We start from the raw sequence: 18734 nt of genomic DNA on the forward strand, positions 1-18734 counted from the left end.
CCCCCCCGCCCCCGCCCTTCCTCACCCCACGTGGCCGCGCTGAGGGGCGGGGGCGTTCCCCGCGCGCGCGTGACGGGGCGGGGCGGGGCTTCCCGCCCCGCGCGGGGAGCGGGGGGGGGGGGGAGCGGCGAGGGGAGGGGGGGGTTGTGAGGCGCGGGCCAATGGGAGCGCGGGACGCGCGGGCGCCGGGCGCGGGCCGGGCGCTGATTGGCTGCGCGCGAGTGTGGGAACGGCGGCGGCGGCGGGTTCACACGAATGGGCGCTGCCGCCGCCGCCGCCGCCGCCGCCGCCGGGCTATAAAAGGGCGCGGGCGAGGGGCGGGGGGCGCCGCCGCCGCCGCACGCCCCGCGCCCGCCGCACGCGCCCCGCGCCCGCCGCCGCACGCGCTCGCTCGCCCCCTCCGGTTTTCTTTCCACCGCCGCCGCCGCCACCACCCTCCTCCTCCTACAAACCCGGTTTTAGCCGCTCCCCGTGATCTTTCCCCGTTCCTGCACCGGAGGACGTCAGCCATGCCCGCCGACACGGGCATGGAGAAACCGACCGCCTCGCCCATCGCCGGCGCGCCCGCCAGCGCCAGCCACACGCCGGACAAGCCGCGGAGCGCCAGCGAGCACCGGAAGGTAAATGGAGGAGGAGGAGGAGGGTGCCGGTCGGGGCGCAGCAACGGTGGCGGCGGAGCTGGATGGCGGCAAGCCCGCGGCCGTGCTGAGGTCGGTGATGGTCGGGGTTGACGGTCGGGTGCGGTGTTGGGGTCCCGGGGCTGTGCGGGGGGCGCTGACCGGCTCCGCTCTCCCCGCAGTCGTCCAAGCCCATCATGGAGAAGCGGCGCCGGGCGCGGATCAATGAGAGCCTGGGGCAGCTCAAGACGCTCATCCTGGACGCGCTCAAGAAGGACGTAAGTGGGGCCGGGGGGACACCGGGGACGCACCGGGGGATGTCCTGCCGCGGGCAGCCCTGACCGAGCCGCTCTTGTCCCGCAGAGCTCGCGGCACTCCAAGCTGGAGAAGGCGGACATCCTGGAGATGACCGTCAAGCACCTGCGGAACCTGCAGCGGGCGCAGATGACCGGTGAGTGCCAGCCCCGGGGGCACCGGGCATGGGGACAGGGTACGGGGTATGGGTATCGGGATCCCGACCGCGGATCGGGATCGGGACCTGCACCGGGAGTTGAGGACAAGGGATCGGGATCTGCACCGGGAGCTGAGGACAAGGGATCGGGATCTGCACCGGGAGTTGAGGACAAGGGATCGGGATCTGGACCGGAGATCGGGATCGGGATCTGCACCGGGAGTTGAGGACAAGGGATCGGGATCTGGACCGGAGATCGGGATCGGGATCTGCACCGGGAGCTGAGGACAAGGGATCGGGATCTGCACCGGGAGTTGAGGACAAGGGATCGGGGATGGGGATCGGGCTCCGGACCGATGGCAGGGCACCGGGAACCGGGCTCTGCACCAGTGACTGGTGACTGAGAACGAGAGCCGGAGACAGGAGACCGGGACGGGGCTCCTTACAGGGAACCTGGCTCCAGACCGGGGGCTGGGGACCGGGAACCGGGCTGCACCCCCGGGGTTAGCGACAGGGACCGGGTGCTGGGGACAGGGTACCGGGGCCGGTACTCCGGACCTGCCACTCACCTGCCGCCCCCTCCTCCCCCCGACCCCAGCCGCGCTCAGCGCCGACCCCACCGTCCTCGGCAAGTACCGGGCCGGCTTCAACGAGTGCATGAACGAGGTGACCCGGTTCCTGTCCACCTGCGAAGGGGTCAACGCCGACGTGCGCACGCGGCTCCTGAGCCACCTCTCGGCGTGCCTGGGCCAGATCGTGGCCATGAACTACCCCCCTCCTCCCCCGCCGCCGCCGCCCGCCCAGCCCGCACATCTGGCGCAGCAGCCGCTGCACGTCCAGCTGCCCCCGGCCGCAGCTGGAGCCGTGCCCGTGCCCTGCAAGCTGAACCCCGCCGAGGCGCTGTCCCCCAAGGTCTACGGCGGCTTCCAGCTCGTGCCGGCCACCGACGGCCAGTTCGCCTTCCTCATCCCCAACCCGGCCTTCCCTCCCAGCTCCGGACCGGTTATTCCTCTCTATGCCAACGCCAACGTGCCGGTGTCGGCGGGCGGCGGCTCGGGGAACGCGGCCGCCACCCCCTCGGCGTCGCCGGTGCAAGGCTTGACATCATTTGGGGGCAGCATCGGCCCGGCGTCGCAGGCCGGGAGTCCCGTTGGAGAGCGCAGTGAATCCGTCTGGAGACCCTGGTGACTTCCTCCGAGTCATTCCCCCTCTCCAAAAGCAAAACAAAACAAACAAACAAAAAAAACACCAAACCCAACAAACTCTCGTTGGCTCCGTTGTATGGAGCTCCTGTTATGTTTTGGGGTTTTTTAAGCAGATTTAAGCAGAAAGGAAGAAAAGGACCTCGCTATGAACGTGCTATTTATTATTTTCAGAGGTTGGGATCTCGACTTGTATTTTTACTCCTTTAAAATGCCTTTATTTGAGATACTTTTTTTAAAGAAATGAACAAGAAAAAAAATAAATGAGAAATAGTTTTGTAACAAATATTCAAAAAGTTATCATGCCAAAGTTGTTTGTATCCCGTTGGTCTGTGGGTGTGTGCGTGCCTGTGTCGAAGACTTCCAAAAATGAAAAGAGAAAAAAAATGCAGGTGTTTCAATAAAGGAACTCTTTGAAATAGATTTTTTTCCCCACCCTTTGATTTTGTTTGAGAGTGGGCAAGGACGAGCTCATCCTCTGTGTGCAAAAAAAAAAAAAAAAAAAAAAAAAAAAAAAAAAGTAGGACCGGACTTTATGGCTTAATTTAAGGATAATTGGAAGGGATTTGGGTAAGAAATTGGGGGGGAAAGTGATGGGGCTGAGGGTGGGGATTAAATATCCCCTGAGTTTTGCAGTCAAAAGAAGGATTCCTAAAAAACCCGCTGCTGGAAGCTGAGCAAACAACACCTGGCGCCTGCTACCTGCTCCCAAAATCCCAGATCCGGCTGCTCCGCAGCTTTTCCCCCCTCGCCACCTCTCGGGGTGGGGGTGGGCTGCACAGAAGTTACTCCGGGCGCACAAAAGCGGCGAGAGAGTCTGTCCCTATTGTCAGGAGGGTAATTAGGAGGTATAAAGGGTCTCATCGAGTATGCAGCGGGCTCTTTGGGAAGTTGGGAGCCCTATTGAAGCGCCTGGGAACTCGGAGCTGAGGGTTAATGTGTGTCTTTTTTTTCCCCGGCGCTCTCATTGACAGGGCCAGATAGACTCTGATACTCAATGCTGTTGTAAATTCAATTGCCTGGCCTCACAATGCCCACCTCATAAAAGAGAATAACTCGGGGTTGTGGCTTTTTCTTTGCCGCTGAGCGGGGGGACTGAGGAAAAGACAGTTTTGCCACCCATTCTGACTCACCCCCGGCACTTGAATCGTGGCCAAGTGGAAGCAATTGCAGCCTCTCGCACACGGAGAATGAACCACTTCCAATTGTCACCAATTAATAAGGGCCGCGGTGCGGAGAAAAGACCATTGGGAGGGAATGCTCGGGGTGCGAGGCGACGCTTTGTGCTCTCTGCTCCAAATTTGTGAGGTGGGGCTGTCCTGCAATCCGCACGAGGAACGCCAGGAGATGAGGTGGGAGTGCCAGAGGCATCTCCCACCTCGGCTGGGGGTCTGTGGGATCCTGATTTCCCTGATCCCCCTTTCCCGGGAGCCTGGGGGTTGTCCTGGTGGGTGGGCAGGGGGGGATGAGCTGATATTTGCAGAGCATCCAACGATACAAACCCAGGCTTTTTTTTTTTTTTTTTAATCTTTTTTTTTTTTTTAAGAACAGAAATGCAATTCCATCCTTCAAGGTCTGCTCCCATTAACAACCGGGCTGCAGCTTCTGTGAGAACAGGGCCTGTGGCTGTGTGTGCTGGGGGTATAAAAAGCAGATTATCGGCTCCTCACGGCTTTTTACAGCTTCCTGATGGCTCAGGCGCGGTTCGATAAAGGAGCGCAGGCTGCTCGGAGCCTGGTACCGATCCAGTCCAGCAATTCCTGCGCACCACAGCGTGGGCAATCGATCAGTCTGAGAGCCCTCCATCACCCGGGCAGAACGAGGGATCCATCTGAATCAGGAGGTTCCCAGGAGGTTTCGTTATGCAATCGCAGACATAAAATCATGTTACAGCAATTCTCCTCCATCCCCCACAGCCCTACCCCTCCTCTCCTGTCTGAAGGAGGCTCGGAAGAGCAGATGAAAGCCTGGCTGTCGCCTGCCTGCAACCAAATCCCTCCCTGGGGCAGCCCCGCGTCCCCGGCCCGGCTCTGAGCGCCCGCTCCCCCCGAGATCCCGCAAATTCCCTTTATTGCCGCGGCACGCAGCGAGGCTGGGAGCGCTGAGCGCAGCCCGCTCCTGCCGAGGGGGTTTGCGGCGATGGCAGCAGTGCGAACACGACCCGGAGCGCGGCGCTCCCCGGGGACGCGGCTCCCGGCGCGGGGGAAGCGGCGCTGCCCCCGGAGTGACAGCCTGGAACGTCACCTCAGAGAGCCCCCAGAGCCACCTCTGCCACCTGCTCTGCTCCGCGTGGGGGGCAGCAGCTGGGTTGTGCTGCTCCAGAAATTCCAAGCCCTTCCCAGGAGTGCCGCGGCCGTGAGCTCCAGGTGGCTTCGGGAGATGCCCAGCTCTGTTCCATGCCAGGTTACTGCCACTGGCTCTGAGCTGTGCTTTTTGTGGCCTAACTATTCTGTTGTCTTCCACCCTGAATATTTCCACGGTGAGATTTCTTGAATTTTGGATGGAGAAACTTCTAGTGCTGCATTTTGAACTTCTGTGACCGCGCTGTCGCGAGCTTCTTCCATCTCTTTATCAGCTCATCCCTTCCAGGATATTCCCCTCCAACAGCAGCGCGGCCGAGCCCCTCCAAAGGCTCCCAAGGGCTTTTCCAGAGGGTTCTAAATTTGCCCTTATCCCTTTAAAAGTGCAGGGACGGAGCAAAGTGCGCGGCTCCCCAGAGGTGAAAGTCCAAAGGGATGCGATAATGGCTCGGGCAGCCGGGAATTCCCGGGAATCATGGAATGATCGGGGTGTGGTGGGGGAAGGAGAGCTGGGAGGCGTTCCAGGGGGGTGGAAAATCAGAGATTCCTCCTCACCCGACCCGAGCTGGAGCAGCTGCGCCTCGTTCCATGGGAAAGGATGTGGGGAGAGGTGTTAACGAGCCATTTCCAGCTAAACGGAGCCGGGGATGGAGTTCCAGGCACAAAACTCGCTGGAATGTTCGGCAGGGGCTCAGCTGTGGCTCCGCAGCGCCGTGACCCCAGGGGCATCCCGAGAAATCCTGTCCAGAGCAAGGAAAGGCTTCCCAAGCTCCGGGCAGGAACCAAAGCTCTTCCCAGCTCCCGGGCCTGCCCAGGTCACCAAGGGAAAAGGAAAAACACCTGGAAAAGCACTGGAGGTTCTGGATGAGCCTTTTGCCCTTCCCAGCTCCCGGGCCTGCCCAGGTCACCAGGGAAAAGGAAAAACACCTGGAAAAGCACTGGAGGTTCTGGATGAGCCTTTTGCCCTTCCCAGCTCCCAGGCCTGCCCAGGTCACCAGGGAAAAGGAAAAACACGTGGAGATTCTAGAACCTGGAGATTCTGGATGAGCCTTTTCCCCTTCCCATCTCCTCTCCTGGTGCCTTTGGATTCTGCTTCCCAGTTTCCCACCGAGCAGGGGGTTGGGAGAGCTTCAAGGCTCCTTTCAACACGAGCCGTTCCATGATCCTGTGACACTTTCTGGGATTATCCTCCTGCCTCCCACGGCATTTCCTCACCCTCTGCCTCCAGCAGCCACATCTCCATCCCTCCCCTGCCCGGGAGGGAGCGGGCAGCACAGGAGGGGCTGGAAAAGGGGGCAAAGCCATCCCTCCCTTCCCACATTTCCCATATTTCACACATTTCCCTCATTTCCCACATTTCCCACATTTCCCCTGGGGGGTGGGAAAGGGTCACAGAGGGATCGGGGGCTCTGGGGCCGAGTCCCTGATACTCCAAAGGCTCCTAATGAGGGGATGAAGGCATCCCCGAGCCCCAGGGCGGTGACTCGGGCAATCCCCCAGCCGGCCTGGGAGGAGGAGGAGGAGGAGGAGCGGGAGCCCGGCTCAATGGACGCGGGCAGCTTTACTCGGGCTGTTAAGCTGATTAATTGAAATGAAGTTCCTCCCGAGCCTCGGCGCGTTCTTTGAGGTCAGGGTCACCGCACTGAGACGCTTAATCAGATCTTCCCATTTAGCCCCTCTTAGCCTGGCAGGGCTGGAATGCGGCCCTTTCAAAGCCGGGCTCTTGGCGCCAAATTCCTGCTCTATCTCCCTCTCCCATTCCACGGGAGCAGCACATCCACCATCAGGAAATCAAATCCAACGCCAGCGACCCGGCTCAGGTGAGCTTTCCACTGCCAGAGCCGGTAGGAAAGGAAATAAAGTATAAAATCAAAGCTGGCAGGTTGACGCTGGGGCTGTGGATCCTGTGATTCTGGGGCTCTTTTCCATCTGCTTTTTCTGTGGAAAAGCAGAATGGGGGAGCAGCAGAGCTTCTCCCAGGCAAATATTTGTAAACAGCCTGCTTTCCAGAGGAGGGGAAGATTCCAAGGCCGAGGCCCAAAAATAGAGCGGAGCAGATGGAAAAGAGCCCCAGAACCCACGGAGGCTCAGCGAAGGCAGCTCAGAGCTGCCCAAGTGGTTTTGGCAGCATTTGGGTGCTAAACCAGCAGCAAATCCCGAGCTCAGGGGCTCTGCTGGGATTTCCCCGATCCTCCGGGAGCACCGGGGGCAGGGGAGGGAATGCTGAGCTGCGGGGGTGGGAGGGGGTGAAGGCAAAACCTTCCCCAGACCCCAAAATCCAGCAGCAGCAGCAGGAGCTGAATCGAGCTCCGGTTCTGGAAGCAGCCCCTGGTTTGCAGGTTGCTCATTAAAGCTGTTTCCATGTCCAGAGACCCCCAGATAAATCAAGATAAATCCAGGCTGCTCACCCAGGGCACTTCCCAGGTTTTCTCTGGGAAGACAAAACAGGATCAGCTGGGAGAGAGAGGCTCAGATTGTGACCTTGGGTTGGTGTAACTCCGTTTAATACCTGTCCCATCTCATAGCAGGAGGCCAAAAAATGATACCAAAACCCCATTTTCTCTTTGGGAATCCTAAAGCAAAGCCCTGGCCCAGTGGGATTCACGGTGTGATCCCAGGATTTTCCACGGAGCAATGGAATAAAGCCAGAGGAACGCTGATTTAATCAGAATATTGGCATTTTTCACCCTTTCTGTTCCTGTTCCATCTCCCCTTGCTGCTCCTGGTGTTCCCACAGGGGGCAAAGAAGGGAGAAGGGGGAACAAATCCTGGTGGCACCCAAGACACCCAGAGAAATCAGCATGGCTATTTTAGCATACATTGCTTTTTGAGCAGCTTTCCCCACTCTAAATCCAGCTGGGAATTATTTCTCCGTCGGTGCTGAGCATGGAAAGCTCCGTGTTTTTTTGGGAAGCACGAGGCAGAGCTGCACCCAGCGCTGGGAGAGGCCACAAGGTGCTTTATTTAACCTCCAAACACGCTCAGACACATCCACTGCCGGGTATTTTTAGTGGGCACCAAAGGGCAGCGACCTGGCCGGGAGGAGGGGGAATTCGGCTGCCTTGGAGCAGCTCCACAGGAAGGGAAAGGGTAAAATGTCCCTGAGGAGAGCCTGGCTGCGCTGGTGGCACCGCCAAGGTGACCTGGGGACAGCCCTTCAGAGGCAGGGTGTTTACAAGGCTTGAAGGGCCCTGGCAGGAGGGGGAAGCTGCCCACGCCCCTGGCAGAGGAGACTCTGGAAGGACAAGGTCAGTGCAGGAACGAGAGGCACAGAAACATTCCATGGGAGCCTCTCCTTCCCTCCTTCCCATTGCTGTTCTTCCTTTTCCCCCATTGCTTTTTTCCTTCTTTCCCACTGCTTTTCTTCCTTCTTTCCCATTGCTGTTCTTCCCTCCTTCCCATTGCTTTTCTTCCTTTTTCCCCACTGCTTTTCTTCCTTCTTTCCCACTGCTTTTCTTGTTTCCCATTGCTTTTTTCCTTCTTTACCATTGTTTTTTTTTCCTTTTTTCCCATTGCTGTTCTTCCTTTTCCTCCATTGTTTTTCTTCCTTCTTTCCCATTGCTGTTCTTCCTTCTTTTCCACTGGTTTTCTTCCTTTCCCATTGCTTTTTTTCCTTCTTTTCCATTACTTTTTTCCTTCTTTTCCATTGCTTTTTTCCCTTCTTTTCAATTGCTCTTCTTCCTTCTCGTCCATTGCTTTTCTTCCTTTACCATTATTTTCCTCTTTCTTTCCCACTGCTTTTCTTCCTTTTCCCCCATTGCTTTTCTTCCCTCTCTACCATTTGTAGTGGTTTTCCTCTTTCTTTCTGTGTCAAACCACAACATTCCCATTGCTCTTCCTCTTCCTTTCCCGTTGTTTTTCTTCCTTATTTCCCATTGCTTTTCTTCTTTCCCACCCCTGCCGAAATCCCTGGTGAAGCTCTGCCCTCGGACCCACGAAATCCTGGAATATCCCGAGCAGGATCATCGATTTTCCTCCCATTCTCTGCATCCCGCCTCAAACTCCCTCCGAGGACTTCGGACAGGGGGTGGAAATTCCCAGTTTCCATTTGCTGCCCCTCCAGGATTCCTCGGGCCCGAGCCCACCCCCCTCCACCCCCTCTGCCCTGTCAGATCCCATCTCCCAGGCGGGCAGGGATGTGCAGGAAGGGCTGGGATGAAGCTGATAATGAATGGATGCTGGAAGTCTCCCAGTGCTGACCTGTCAGGCCGGGCTGGGATGACACATTCAGAGATAACAACCCGGGCTGTCAGTCATGCCCGGCGTCGGAGCAGCGCCTGCCGTGACAGCTCTGCCTAACAACAGCTCTGACTGACAGCTGCAGGGATTGCGGGCTCTGGAATGGGAGCAGGGCTGCTCTCCAGCTGGACACGGCCTTTGGAATGGTTTAAAACCCCGGGAAAAGCCAGGAGAGGTTTTTGGGCAGAGCACCTTGCGCTGCTAATTCCTGCTGGGAATGTTCGGGGCTGGTTTGTGGGAGCTGTTGGGCGGAAATCCCAAATCCTGGAGGTTCTGCTGTCGCATCAGAGATGTCTGCAAGGAGCTGTCTCCCAGTTTCACTGCTCAGCCCCAGGTCTGGCTGCTCCCAAAATCTGAGCAGCCACCTCTGTTCCCTCTGCTGGGTCCTGCTCCTTGGTCCCCTCTGTCCCCAGCTCTGCCGGGGCAGCTCCACGGCCAGGGGGGGCAATTTGGGGAGCACAGATTCCCTGGAGCAGCGGCTGCTCCTGCTCCTTTTGGCCCCAGGGCTGGAGCGCAGCTCAGAAACTCCACCTGGAATTCTGGGTTAGAGCAGGGTGTGTGATTCCCCACGGAATCACGGAATCCCTAAAGCTGGAAAAGAAATTCACCACGTGCCACCATCAGCCCAGCACTGCCACACCAAGCAGAGCGCTAAAAATTGTCCCCAGATGTCACATCCACGTGTTTTTGGAGCACTCTCGGGGGTGGGGATTCCACCACTGCCCTGGGCAATCTGATCAAATGCTTGCCCATCCTTCCTGGGAAGTTTTTCCCTGATATCCAACCTAAAACTCCTCTGCTGCAACTTGAGGATTTTTTTTTTTTTTTGAGGATTTTCCCTTTTTTTTTTTTTTTTTTGAGGATTTTTCTTTTCTTTTTATATTTGAGGATTTTTCCTTTTTTTTTTTTTTTTTTTTTTTCCAATTTGAGGATTTTTTTTTTTTTTTTTTTTTTTTTTTTTTGAGGATTGTTCCTGTTCTCCTCTCCAGGAGGAGAGGCTGAGAGGCTGGAATGCCCGGAGGGAAGCAGCCAACTCCAGCGATTCCTGCAGCTTTTCCTGGCACTATCCCTGCTGCCCGTTTCTCCCTAACCCCGGCCGGGCCAGCGCCTTTCTCCCAGCACCCAGGGCGCTTTCAGGGCTCACTCCCGCTTTGCTTTCCCCATCCCCGTCCTCCCCGCCGCCTTGCCCCTCCTCCCTGAACCCTCTCAGCTATTTCGGGCGAGTGACGGCAGCCAGGTCGGTGTCCCAGGAGGGGCAGGGGAGGGGAAGTCAGCTGCTGAATCACCGGCAGGCCGAGGCACGCTCTGGGCCGTGCCTTCAGGGGAATTATTCATCTTCTCCTTCACCCCGGCTTCCCTCGGCCGCGGTGCCGCTCTCCTGCCGGAGCCGCCGGGCTGGGAGCGGCCGCGCATCCCGCCGGGGCAGCAGCCTGGGAAAGTGGGAGCCTGCCAGGGGCTGGAAGGCTGCCGGTGCCCGATTGTTCAGTGGCATTATTACAACATAGGTTTCGCCTCCCGAGCCGCTGCGGGCACGGGAGGAGGGCAGGGATGGCAGCAGGGAGCTGAGGGAGCTGGGGAAAGGCGGCTGAGCTGGCGCTGGGCAGCCACGTGCCCTCCGTGCCCTGCGCCAGCGACAGCCAGGAGCCACCCAGAGAGGCGCCCGGGCCGCAGGGGATTTGGGAATCGGCGGGGAAAGGGGGTCTGGGATGGCTCTGGGGCTCTGGGAGAGAGGACTCGGAGGGAAGAGGGGGAAAAGGCAGCTGCGTCCTCAGGGGGAGGCTCCCCCAGCCCCTCTGTGGCTACTAAATCCATTTATTCCGTGTCAGGAAACCAGGGAACATTTCCCAAGGGATGAGGTAGATCCCGGGTGATGCTGAGCCCCCAGACCTCCTCCTGCAGGGATTTGGGATGGCTGAGTGCTCTCCACAGCCACACATTCCCCTGTCAGGAAACCAGGGAACATTTCCCAAGGGATGAGGCAGATCCCGGGTGGTGCTGAGCCCCTGCACCCCCTCCTGCAGTGTCCAAGGCCAGGCTGGAGCAACTTGAGATAGGGAAAGGTGGAATGGGACGAGCTTTAAGGTACTTCCAACCCAAATCCTGCAGGGATTTGGACTCTGGTGTACCCCAAAATGTGACCAGAGGAGGGGACAGTCCCGGCCACCAGACCAGGCAGAGACTGAGAGAGAGACAGGGAGCAGAAAAGGCTTTAGTGCCCCCCAAAAAGGGAATGAAAAAGTCAGGAAGAGCCTCCAAGGTTCCCCAAATCCATTTTAGGACACACCCACCTCCCCAGAAATAAAGGAGACACAGTCCCACCCCTTTCCCACAGCTGCTCTCCCAGTGCTCCCAGTGCTCTCCCAGTGCTCTCCCAGTGCTCCCAGTGCCAGCCCAGTGGCGTTCCTGGTTCGGAGGCACGAGCGGCTCGTGTGGCGATGCCCCGATAAGCCGAGCAGGGCCGGTCCCACGCTCCCTGCCTCTTTCCCAAGCACATCCCGGGAATGCTGCTCATTGCCCCGGGGGAGCTCCGAGCCCGCACCCCGCTCCCAAAGCCCGGGGCAGCCCTTTGAACCTTTCAACAGCTCCTTTTTCTATTATTTTTTTTTAATTTTTTTTTTTTTTTGGCTTTTCCTTGCAGCCTCTTAAATCAAACCTAACCCGGCTCCGGCGCGAGCTGCCGAGGGAAATCCGGAGCTGCTCGGGGCAAGAGTTAAAATGTGTTAAGCACCGAGATCCAGGCCAGATGTGGAACTCTCCGGGGCCACCACGGGGCTTTGAGCCGCTTGTTTGACACCTCTGCTTTCGACATTAAAAGTCCCAGCGGGGAGGAAATCCTCCTGGCCGGAGTCATGCGCTATTTACCGAGGGGGCTCCGGGCAGCCCTTGAAAGGAGTCCCAATAAAACCTGGAATAAGAGTAAATTATTAGCATAAGCTGGGAAAAGAGGTTTATTTTTTAAGGCAGCTGGTTTTATGGAATTTTTTTTTTTTCCCAGCAGTGCTGGATGAAGATAAAAATCCTCCTGCCTCTGAGGGATAAGGGAATGCTGGAAGTGTGTGAGAGCTCCAGTCCTGTTTGGAAAAGCACTCGGCAGGCAATAAACCCCTGCTCTTCCTGCTCAGTTGCTGGCATGGGATAGCAGAGGATTCTCCCCCCGAGTCAGATGTGGGGAGGAAAAATCAGGAATTACTGGCTGCATGCTCCAAGTCCCCATTCGGAATCTCCCCCTCTCTCTGCTCCTCTCTGTTCCCAGGACTTTCCTGTGGTTCAGGGAAGTGCTGGAATCCCTGGAAATGTCCAAAAAAAGTGTGAATGCAGCACTTGGGGACCTGGCTTCACAGTGACCACGGTTAAAGGCTTGACTCCAGGATTTTTGGGGCTTTTTCCAGCCTTGTCCCGGCGTTGTGGGACAGATCCCAGCAGCCCGGCTCCAGTCCCATTAGCTGTGGGATCTGGGAGCTGTGGGAAGGGGATTGGGGACCTGCTCCTGCTTTTTCCAGCTCACTTTCACCAGCCCAGGTGTGAGCCACAATGGATTTCATTCTTTCTGGCCCTCCTAAAAAAAAAAAAAATAAATAAAAAAAAAATAAAATAAAAAAGACCCTTAAGTTGCAGGGAAAGGATTTCCCTAAGCTCAGAGGGCTCAGGAATCTTTTCCAGGCGTCTTCGTCCTCATGTGGGAACCCCACCTGGATCAGAGGCCACCGAGCATGGACAGAGGGTGGTGACAGGGCTGGATTTTGAGGCAGGACTCCCCAAAATCGGTGAGCAAAGCCCTTTGGCTCCTGGCACAGAGCCTCCCCCCTCTCCCTGAGGCCGGGAACACAAACCCTGAGGGGCTGATGTGGTTCATGGCCCCTCTCCCTGTGGATTCCACCCCCAGCTGTCAGAATCCCCCGAACCTGAGCCTTCCCAGGATGCTGAATCCGTGTCTGCATGGTTTTCCTGTGCCCTGACATGACTGGAAGTGGCAGGACTGCTCCTGCCCATCACTGCCTGCCCTTGAGTTGTCTTCCAGACACGTTGCTTTTTTTTCTCCTCCTTCCAGGGTTTGATTTCCTTGCTTGTTTGTTTTCCTCCCTGCTCGGTGTCAGAGCAGCTCCAGGGCTCGTTCTGAGGCTGACAGGACTTAAGGGACGGGGTTTTTCTGGCTGCTGTGAAGAAATCCTTCTCTTTTTATCAAAAAGGGCACAGCCAGTGCTTGCTGGGGATCCACTGGTGCCAAAGCCGTGCAGGGGAGGGGAGTGGCAGCTCCTCCATCCCCTCTTCTCCCTGGCCAGCCCTCCGGAGGCTGCCCAGGCCAGGCTAGGGTGCTGGAGAGGGCCCCATGGTTCAGGGGGGAGCAGAGAACACCTCAAAATACCCGCGAGCCAGAGCTTCTAGAGAGTTCTGCTCACAAACAAGCACCAAATAAAGGTGTCCCAGTGCTGTCCCATTGCTATCCCAGGGCTGTCCCAGCGCTGTCCCAGTGATGTCCCAGTGATGTCCCAGTGCTATCCCAGTGCTGCCCCAATGCTGTCCCATTGCTATCCCATTGCTATCCCAGTGCTGTCCCAGTGCTATCCCACTGCTGTCCCAGTGCTATCCCAGTGCTATCCCATTGCTATCCCATTGCTATCCCAGTGCTGTCCCAGTGATGTCCCAGTGCTATCCCATTGCTATCCCAGTGCTATCCCATTGCTATCCCATTGCTATCCCAGTGCTATCCCAGTGCTGTCCCAGTGCTATCCCAGTGCTATCCCAGTGCTGTCCCAGTGCTATCCCAGTGCTATCCCAGTGCTGTCCCAGTGCTATCCCAGTGCTATCCCAGTGCTGTCCCAGCGCTGCCCCAATGCTGTCCCAGTGCTATCCCAGTGCTATCCCAGTGCTGTCCCAGTGCTATCCCAGTGCTGTCCCGGTGCTATCCCAGTGCTGCCCCAATGCTGTCCCAGTGCTATCCCAGTGCTGTCCCAGTGCTGTCCCGGTGCTGTCCCAGTGCTGTCCCAGTGCTATCCCAGTGCTGCCCCAATGCTGTCCCAGCGCTGCCCCAATGCTGTCCCAGTGCTATCCCAGTGCTGTCCCAGTGCTGTCCCGGTGCTGTCCCAGTGCTGTCCCAGTGATGTCCCAGTGCTGTCCCAGTGCTATCCCAGTGCTATCCCAGTGCTGTCCCAGTGCTGTCCCAGCGCTGCCCCAATGCTGTCCCAGTGCTATCCCAGTGCTGTCCCAGTGCTATCCCAGTGCTATCCCAGTGCTGTCCCAGTGCTGTCCCAGTGCTATCCCAGTGCTACCCCAGTGCTGTCCCAGTGCTATCCCAGTGCTATCCCAGTGCTATCCCAGTGCTGTCCCAGTGTTACCCCAGTGCTGTCCCGCTCCTGAGTCACCCAGGCTCCGGGCATACTCCCTGCCCTGCCCTGCCCTGCCCGAGGTTCCCATGGCCAGCCGCCGCTCTGTGCCCCTCCTGACTCAGCCCGGACCTGCCGGGCTGGCCCAGCCGGTCCCTCTCAGGTGTGGCCGCGTTATTTGCTCGCTGATTACCGGAATAAAACCATCATTAAACTCCTGCTGCCACCCCGCCGGGCGTGTGCCTCCCGTCTGCAGCCAGTCCCTGAGCCCCGGGCCGGCTGCTCCGCTCCCACCCCGCTCCCTGTCAGCCCCGGGGCTGCTCTTTGGGGTCGGGGGCTGCATCCCTGCTCACCGGGCAGCTCCGACCCCACATTTCCCAGGTTTGTGCCTTATCCCACTCCCAGGAGTGGGAAGGGAAAGAAGAGGAGGAAGGATGGGGTTTGGAGAAAGCCCAGAACTCAGCTCTGGCTCCATCTCTTTGCTAGAAAAGGGGGGAAATGACATTGAAAATGACATTGAAAATTACATTTTAAATTACATTTTAAGCGGATGTATTCCTTACAAACACAGGCTGAGCTCCTGGAGCACAGCTGGGTTTCGCAGGGCAGGGATTTGCTGCATTTGTCCTGCACAAATGCCCCATCCCAGAGCTCAGGGCTGACCCCAAATCCTCAAAGCCACCGGCAGTGGCAACATTGCGGCACTGCCACGTGTGTCCCAGCCCTCGGGGAGTCTGGACGGGCTCTGCATCCTGGGAAATCCCTGCAAGCAGCTTTGGGCTGAAAGAGCTCCTTGTGTGGCTGGGACAGCAGTCCCCAGGGCTGGCACTGTCCCTGCTCCTCCAGCTGTGCCGCAGTGACCCCAGAGCACAGAGCTGTCCCCGAAACCCCCTGACCCAGCTCTGGGCACACACCTGGCCAGGTGTGCGGGTGCCACACAGGGACCCTGCAGTGGTGAGGACAGAGGTGACAGAGGTGACAATTCCCTCACACACTGCCCGACCCCGGGGTTATTTAGCAGGAGCCCTTCCCTCCCCCTTTGAAGGTTTAATGCGTTCCAGGGAGAGAAAAGCCCAGAACTCCCAAAAAATAATTTGCAGCCACTCTGCAGATATTTTTTTAAAAAAAATCAGATTTCCCCCGTTTCAAGCAGCGATTCCTTCTCACTTTTTTTCCCCCTGTGACACCAAAACATCCACTGTGACATTCCAGAGGCTGCAGGAGCCCCAGGGATGCAGCCCAGGTGTGGGAAAGGATTGATTCTGCCTCTCCAAAACCACTGGAACTGCCCAGCAGGACAGGCTGGGATTGTCCCCTGGAACAGCCCAGCCCCGCAGAGAGCAGGCTGGCATTTCCACCGGGCTGAAAATGTGTGAAACCAAGGAGGATTTCTCTTGGAAAGGGGTAAATTTGGGTCAGCAGCGCTGCTTGCTGGGAGCAGGGCAGGAAATGTCTGTGTTTACAGGGCTGGAGTTGTTTTTTCCTGTGGCACACACACAGAATGCTCTCGGAGCCTGGAAACGTTTTTATGGGAGACAGAACTCGCTGGAGGAATTATCCTGCAGGGTGAATAAAAAGTATTTGTGTGGGAAATCAATTTGTAGAATAAAAAATATTTGGCTCCTGATTGTAACGGCGTGAATTTTGACATCTGTATTGTCTCACCCTTCACACGAGGCTGAAAACGGAATAAAAGTTTTAAAACCACCTCTCATTACCCCATCTCTAAGTCCGAAAAAAAGCTTCATCCGACAATTTGGAGCAGAAAGCGTTTGGGTATGGAGAGAGCAGCAGGCAGGAGCTTTGGGAAACAATTTTCCAAAGGGTCAGGTGGCGTGGGAGGCTGGAGCAGCCATCTGGGGAGGGAAGGAGGGCAGCAGAGGAGGAAAAGGCCCTTTATGACCAGCCCAAATGTTAAAGGCTGCGAGAAACGCGGGAATGAACCCATTAAGGACCAAATGGATGCCATAAAACCGGGATTTTCTCCTTTCTTTGGGGTTATTTCTATTGCTTTCATCCCAATCAAAAACATTCTCAGCCTTCTGCAGGGGCTTTGTAGATGAGGCTTCGCTAGGGAAGGAGTTCCTTATGGTGGCGATTTCCTCCTGGTGCAAATTCCCAGATTTCCAGCGGAAAATTCCCCTCTCAGCTGCCATCCCAAGGAAAAGCTGAGCCGTGGTTTCCTTCCTCCACTGTCCCAGCCTGCCCTGATCCTGAGGAGCAAGAGGGATGTTGGGATAATTAACAATTAACAGGAGGCCAGGGCTCCTTCCCAAACTTCGGGGCGTGCGGAATGTCGGGATGTGAGGCGGGATTGGCGTCACTTCCTCCCCTCCAGCCTCACCTCAGCACCTTCCTTTTCTCTTCCCCGCTGATGAAACCATCCTGCACAGGGCTGGGGATGTCCTGCATCGCCCAGATCCTGTTTAAAAAACCAAACCCGCCGGAATTCCGGGCCGGGATGGGAAAATCCGGGACGCCACGGGCTCCCCTTGCAGCTGGAAGCCTCTGGCCAGGTTTTCACCTCCCCTTTTGCTTTGTGTTGTTTCTTCTCCTGCTCGCACCAGCTCAAGAAGAGCAATTTTCCTTTCAAATGCAAGGCCTGGCCATAAACTTGGCAGGAAAATCCCTCCCAAGCAAATGGCAAGGGAAGGAGAGGGAATTTTGCTGTCCTGCCCGCCCTCCATGGATCCAGGTTAAGAGCAGCATCAGACTCCTTCAAAGACTGATTTAAAAATCCCCAAGCCACATCAGAACAGGCTGACAAATATCCCAAATAAAGAATTTCAGTGGGTGCGATATCCCAAATAAAGAATTCCAGAATTCCAAGGAGAAGAGCCAGGTTTGTCCTGGGAGAAGCCAAGAGATTTCAAGCTCAGGCGTTAAATCTCCAGCTGAGAACAACTCTGGGTTGCATTAATGGAAATATTAATGAAAATAAAGCCTTTTTTCCCCCACGAAGGGGATTTCACTGGTTTAGTTGCCATAATTTTTAAGACCCTGTTGTCACCCTGCTGCAAAGAAATTTACCTGTACCTCAGGCCCCTGCAGGAATCAGGGCAGAGAAAATGATGGAATTTCCGTATCCCAAGGAGATGTTGGGAGAGATCTCCTGGAGAGCAGCCTCTGGGATGGGTCTGTCACACTCCTGGCTGCAGGAATTCCCTCTCTGAGTGCCACAAGAGAAGAGAAAACCCTGGAATTTTGGGTCTTCCCAGTCCTGGCTGCAGGAATTCCCTCTCCAAGTGCTGTGACACTCCTGAGGCAAGAAGGACTCCTAGATTTTATGTTTTCCCAGTCCTGGCTGCAGGAATTCCCTCTCTGAGCGCCACAAGACAAGAGGGAACCCTGGATTTTGGGACGAGAGGGGACCCTGGATTTGGGACAAGAGGGGACCCTGGAATTTTTGCTCTCCCAGTCCTGGCTGCAGGAATTCCCTGTCCAAGTGCCACAACACTTTGGGACAGGAGGGAAGCCTGGAATTTGTGCCTGCAGCCCACCAAACTGCCAGGAAATAAGGAGATAACTGCCCCGGTGGTGCAGCTGGGCACAAAGTCACACCCCGAGATGAAAGGGGGAATGCAGGCGATCCCAGGCCCTTCACACCAGCTCCAAGGGGTGGGAGGGGAGCAGGGAGGAGCTGAGCTTTGGTAGCACTCCCAGCATCCTGGCTCAGCCGCCTTTGGGAGAAATTCTCCTCTCCAGGCACAAAATCCACATTTTTTTTTGCGAGCACTGCAAAGTTTGGTATTTATTACTGAGGGGATTTTTCATTCTCCCAGCTTAAGGAAGGTTTTCTTTGGGAAATTCCCGATTTTAAAAGAAGCATTTCTTGCCCAGTTTGCCCAGTTTGCTCTCCCTGCACAGCACTGGTGTGGCACCTTCTTTGTGGTGACTTTTCTGAGCCTGACTTTCCAGATTCATCCACCAGAGATCCAAGCCCAGGGCTCCCCCTCGGACTTGGAGGAACGTGAATTTGCGGGCCCCGAGCTGGGCAACTCCCTGGGGGCTCCCCTGGCAGGGGAGACCCTCCTGGAGCAGTTCTGTGTCAGGAACGAGAGATGCACTGGACTTTTTCGGTCTTCAGCTTCTGTTTATTGTTATCTTATCAAAACTTCAGCACGCCGTCTGCACCTGACTCTGCGTGCAGGAAAAGCAGCACAAAAATGGCCAACAATCTCGTGTCGCAAGGCCTTTTAAGTCTAATCAAAAACTGAGCTACCCAATTGAGAAGTGACACCTAAATTATTTTCCTTTCCAACCCAATAACTGACCCCTAAAGAACTGCAATGTGGATTTTTCTACCCAATTACAAGATGCCACCTAAACCCAAGAAGAAAGAGGAAAAAGAAGTAAGAAGAAGGGAACTCAACACCCTATATCCTCCATCTTGAACCCGTCTATAACATCCTAAAAATCTTAAACCCTAAATTTCTCACCCATGTGACACACTACACTACTCTACAATCTCTTTCACACTTTTGTGGTTTCTGGTTTACCTTGAGGCTTTGGAAGCTTTCTCCATGAATGAGGGTCAGAGTCAGTGCTCCCCTGGGGGCCAGGACACCCCAGAGCAGACAGAGAAATGTTCCCGGTGCCCTGGG

At 56.4% G+C, this 18734-nt stretch overlaps 1 protein-coding gene and 1 long non-coding RNA gene across 3 annotated transcripts; both read left to right on the forward strand.

Moving 5' to 3' along the window:
• Positions 1 to 466: 466 nt before the first annotated feature.
• On the forward strand, positions 467 to 2693 carry HES4 (hes family bHLH transcription factor 4). 2 transcript variants are annotated; one of them, XM_068171372.1, is made up of 4 exons: positions 467 to 710; positions 800 to 895; positions 981 to 1068; positions 1667 to 2693. In XM_068171372.1, exons 1-4 carry the CDS (start codon positions 510 to 512, stop codon positions 2254 to 2256), a joined length of 975 nt encoding a protein of 324 aa, XP_068027473.1. In that variant the 5' UTR covers positions 467 to 509; the 3' UTR covers positions 2257 to 2693. The 2 variants fall into 2 exon arrangements, with proteins under 2 accessions (XP_068027473.1, XP_068027474.1); XM_068171373.1 differs by having other exon boundaries at positions 470 to 620.
• Positions 2694 to 10656: 7963 nt separating this feature from the next.
• On the forward strand, positions 10657 to 12258 carry LOC137461687 (uncharacterized). The gene is made up of 3 exons (XR_010993454.1): positions 10657 to 10891; positions 11448 to 11725; positions 11808 to 12258. It is a non-coding gene; the product is annotated as an uncharacterized lncRNA (long non-coding RNA).
• Positions 12259 to 18734: the final 6476 nt, after the last annotated feature.

Source organism: Anomalospiza imberbis, chromosome 23 (genome assembly GCF_031753505.1).
Source record: "Anomalospiza imberbis isolate Cuckoo-Finch-1a 21T00152 chromosome 23, ASM3175350v1, whole genome shotgun sequence".
In the NCBI taxonomy this organism is placed as follows: domain Eukaryota; kingdom Metazoa; phylum Chordata; class Aves; order Passeriformes; family Viduidae; genus Anomalospiza; species Anomalospiza imberbis.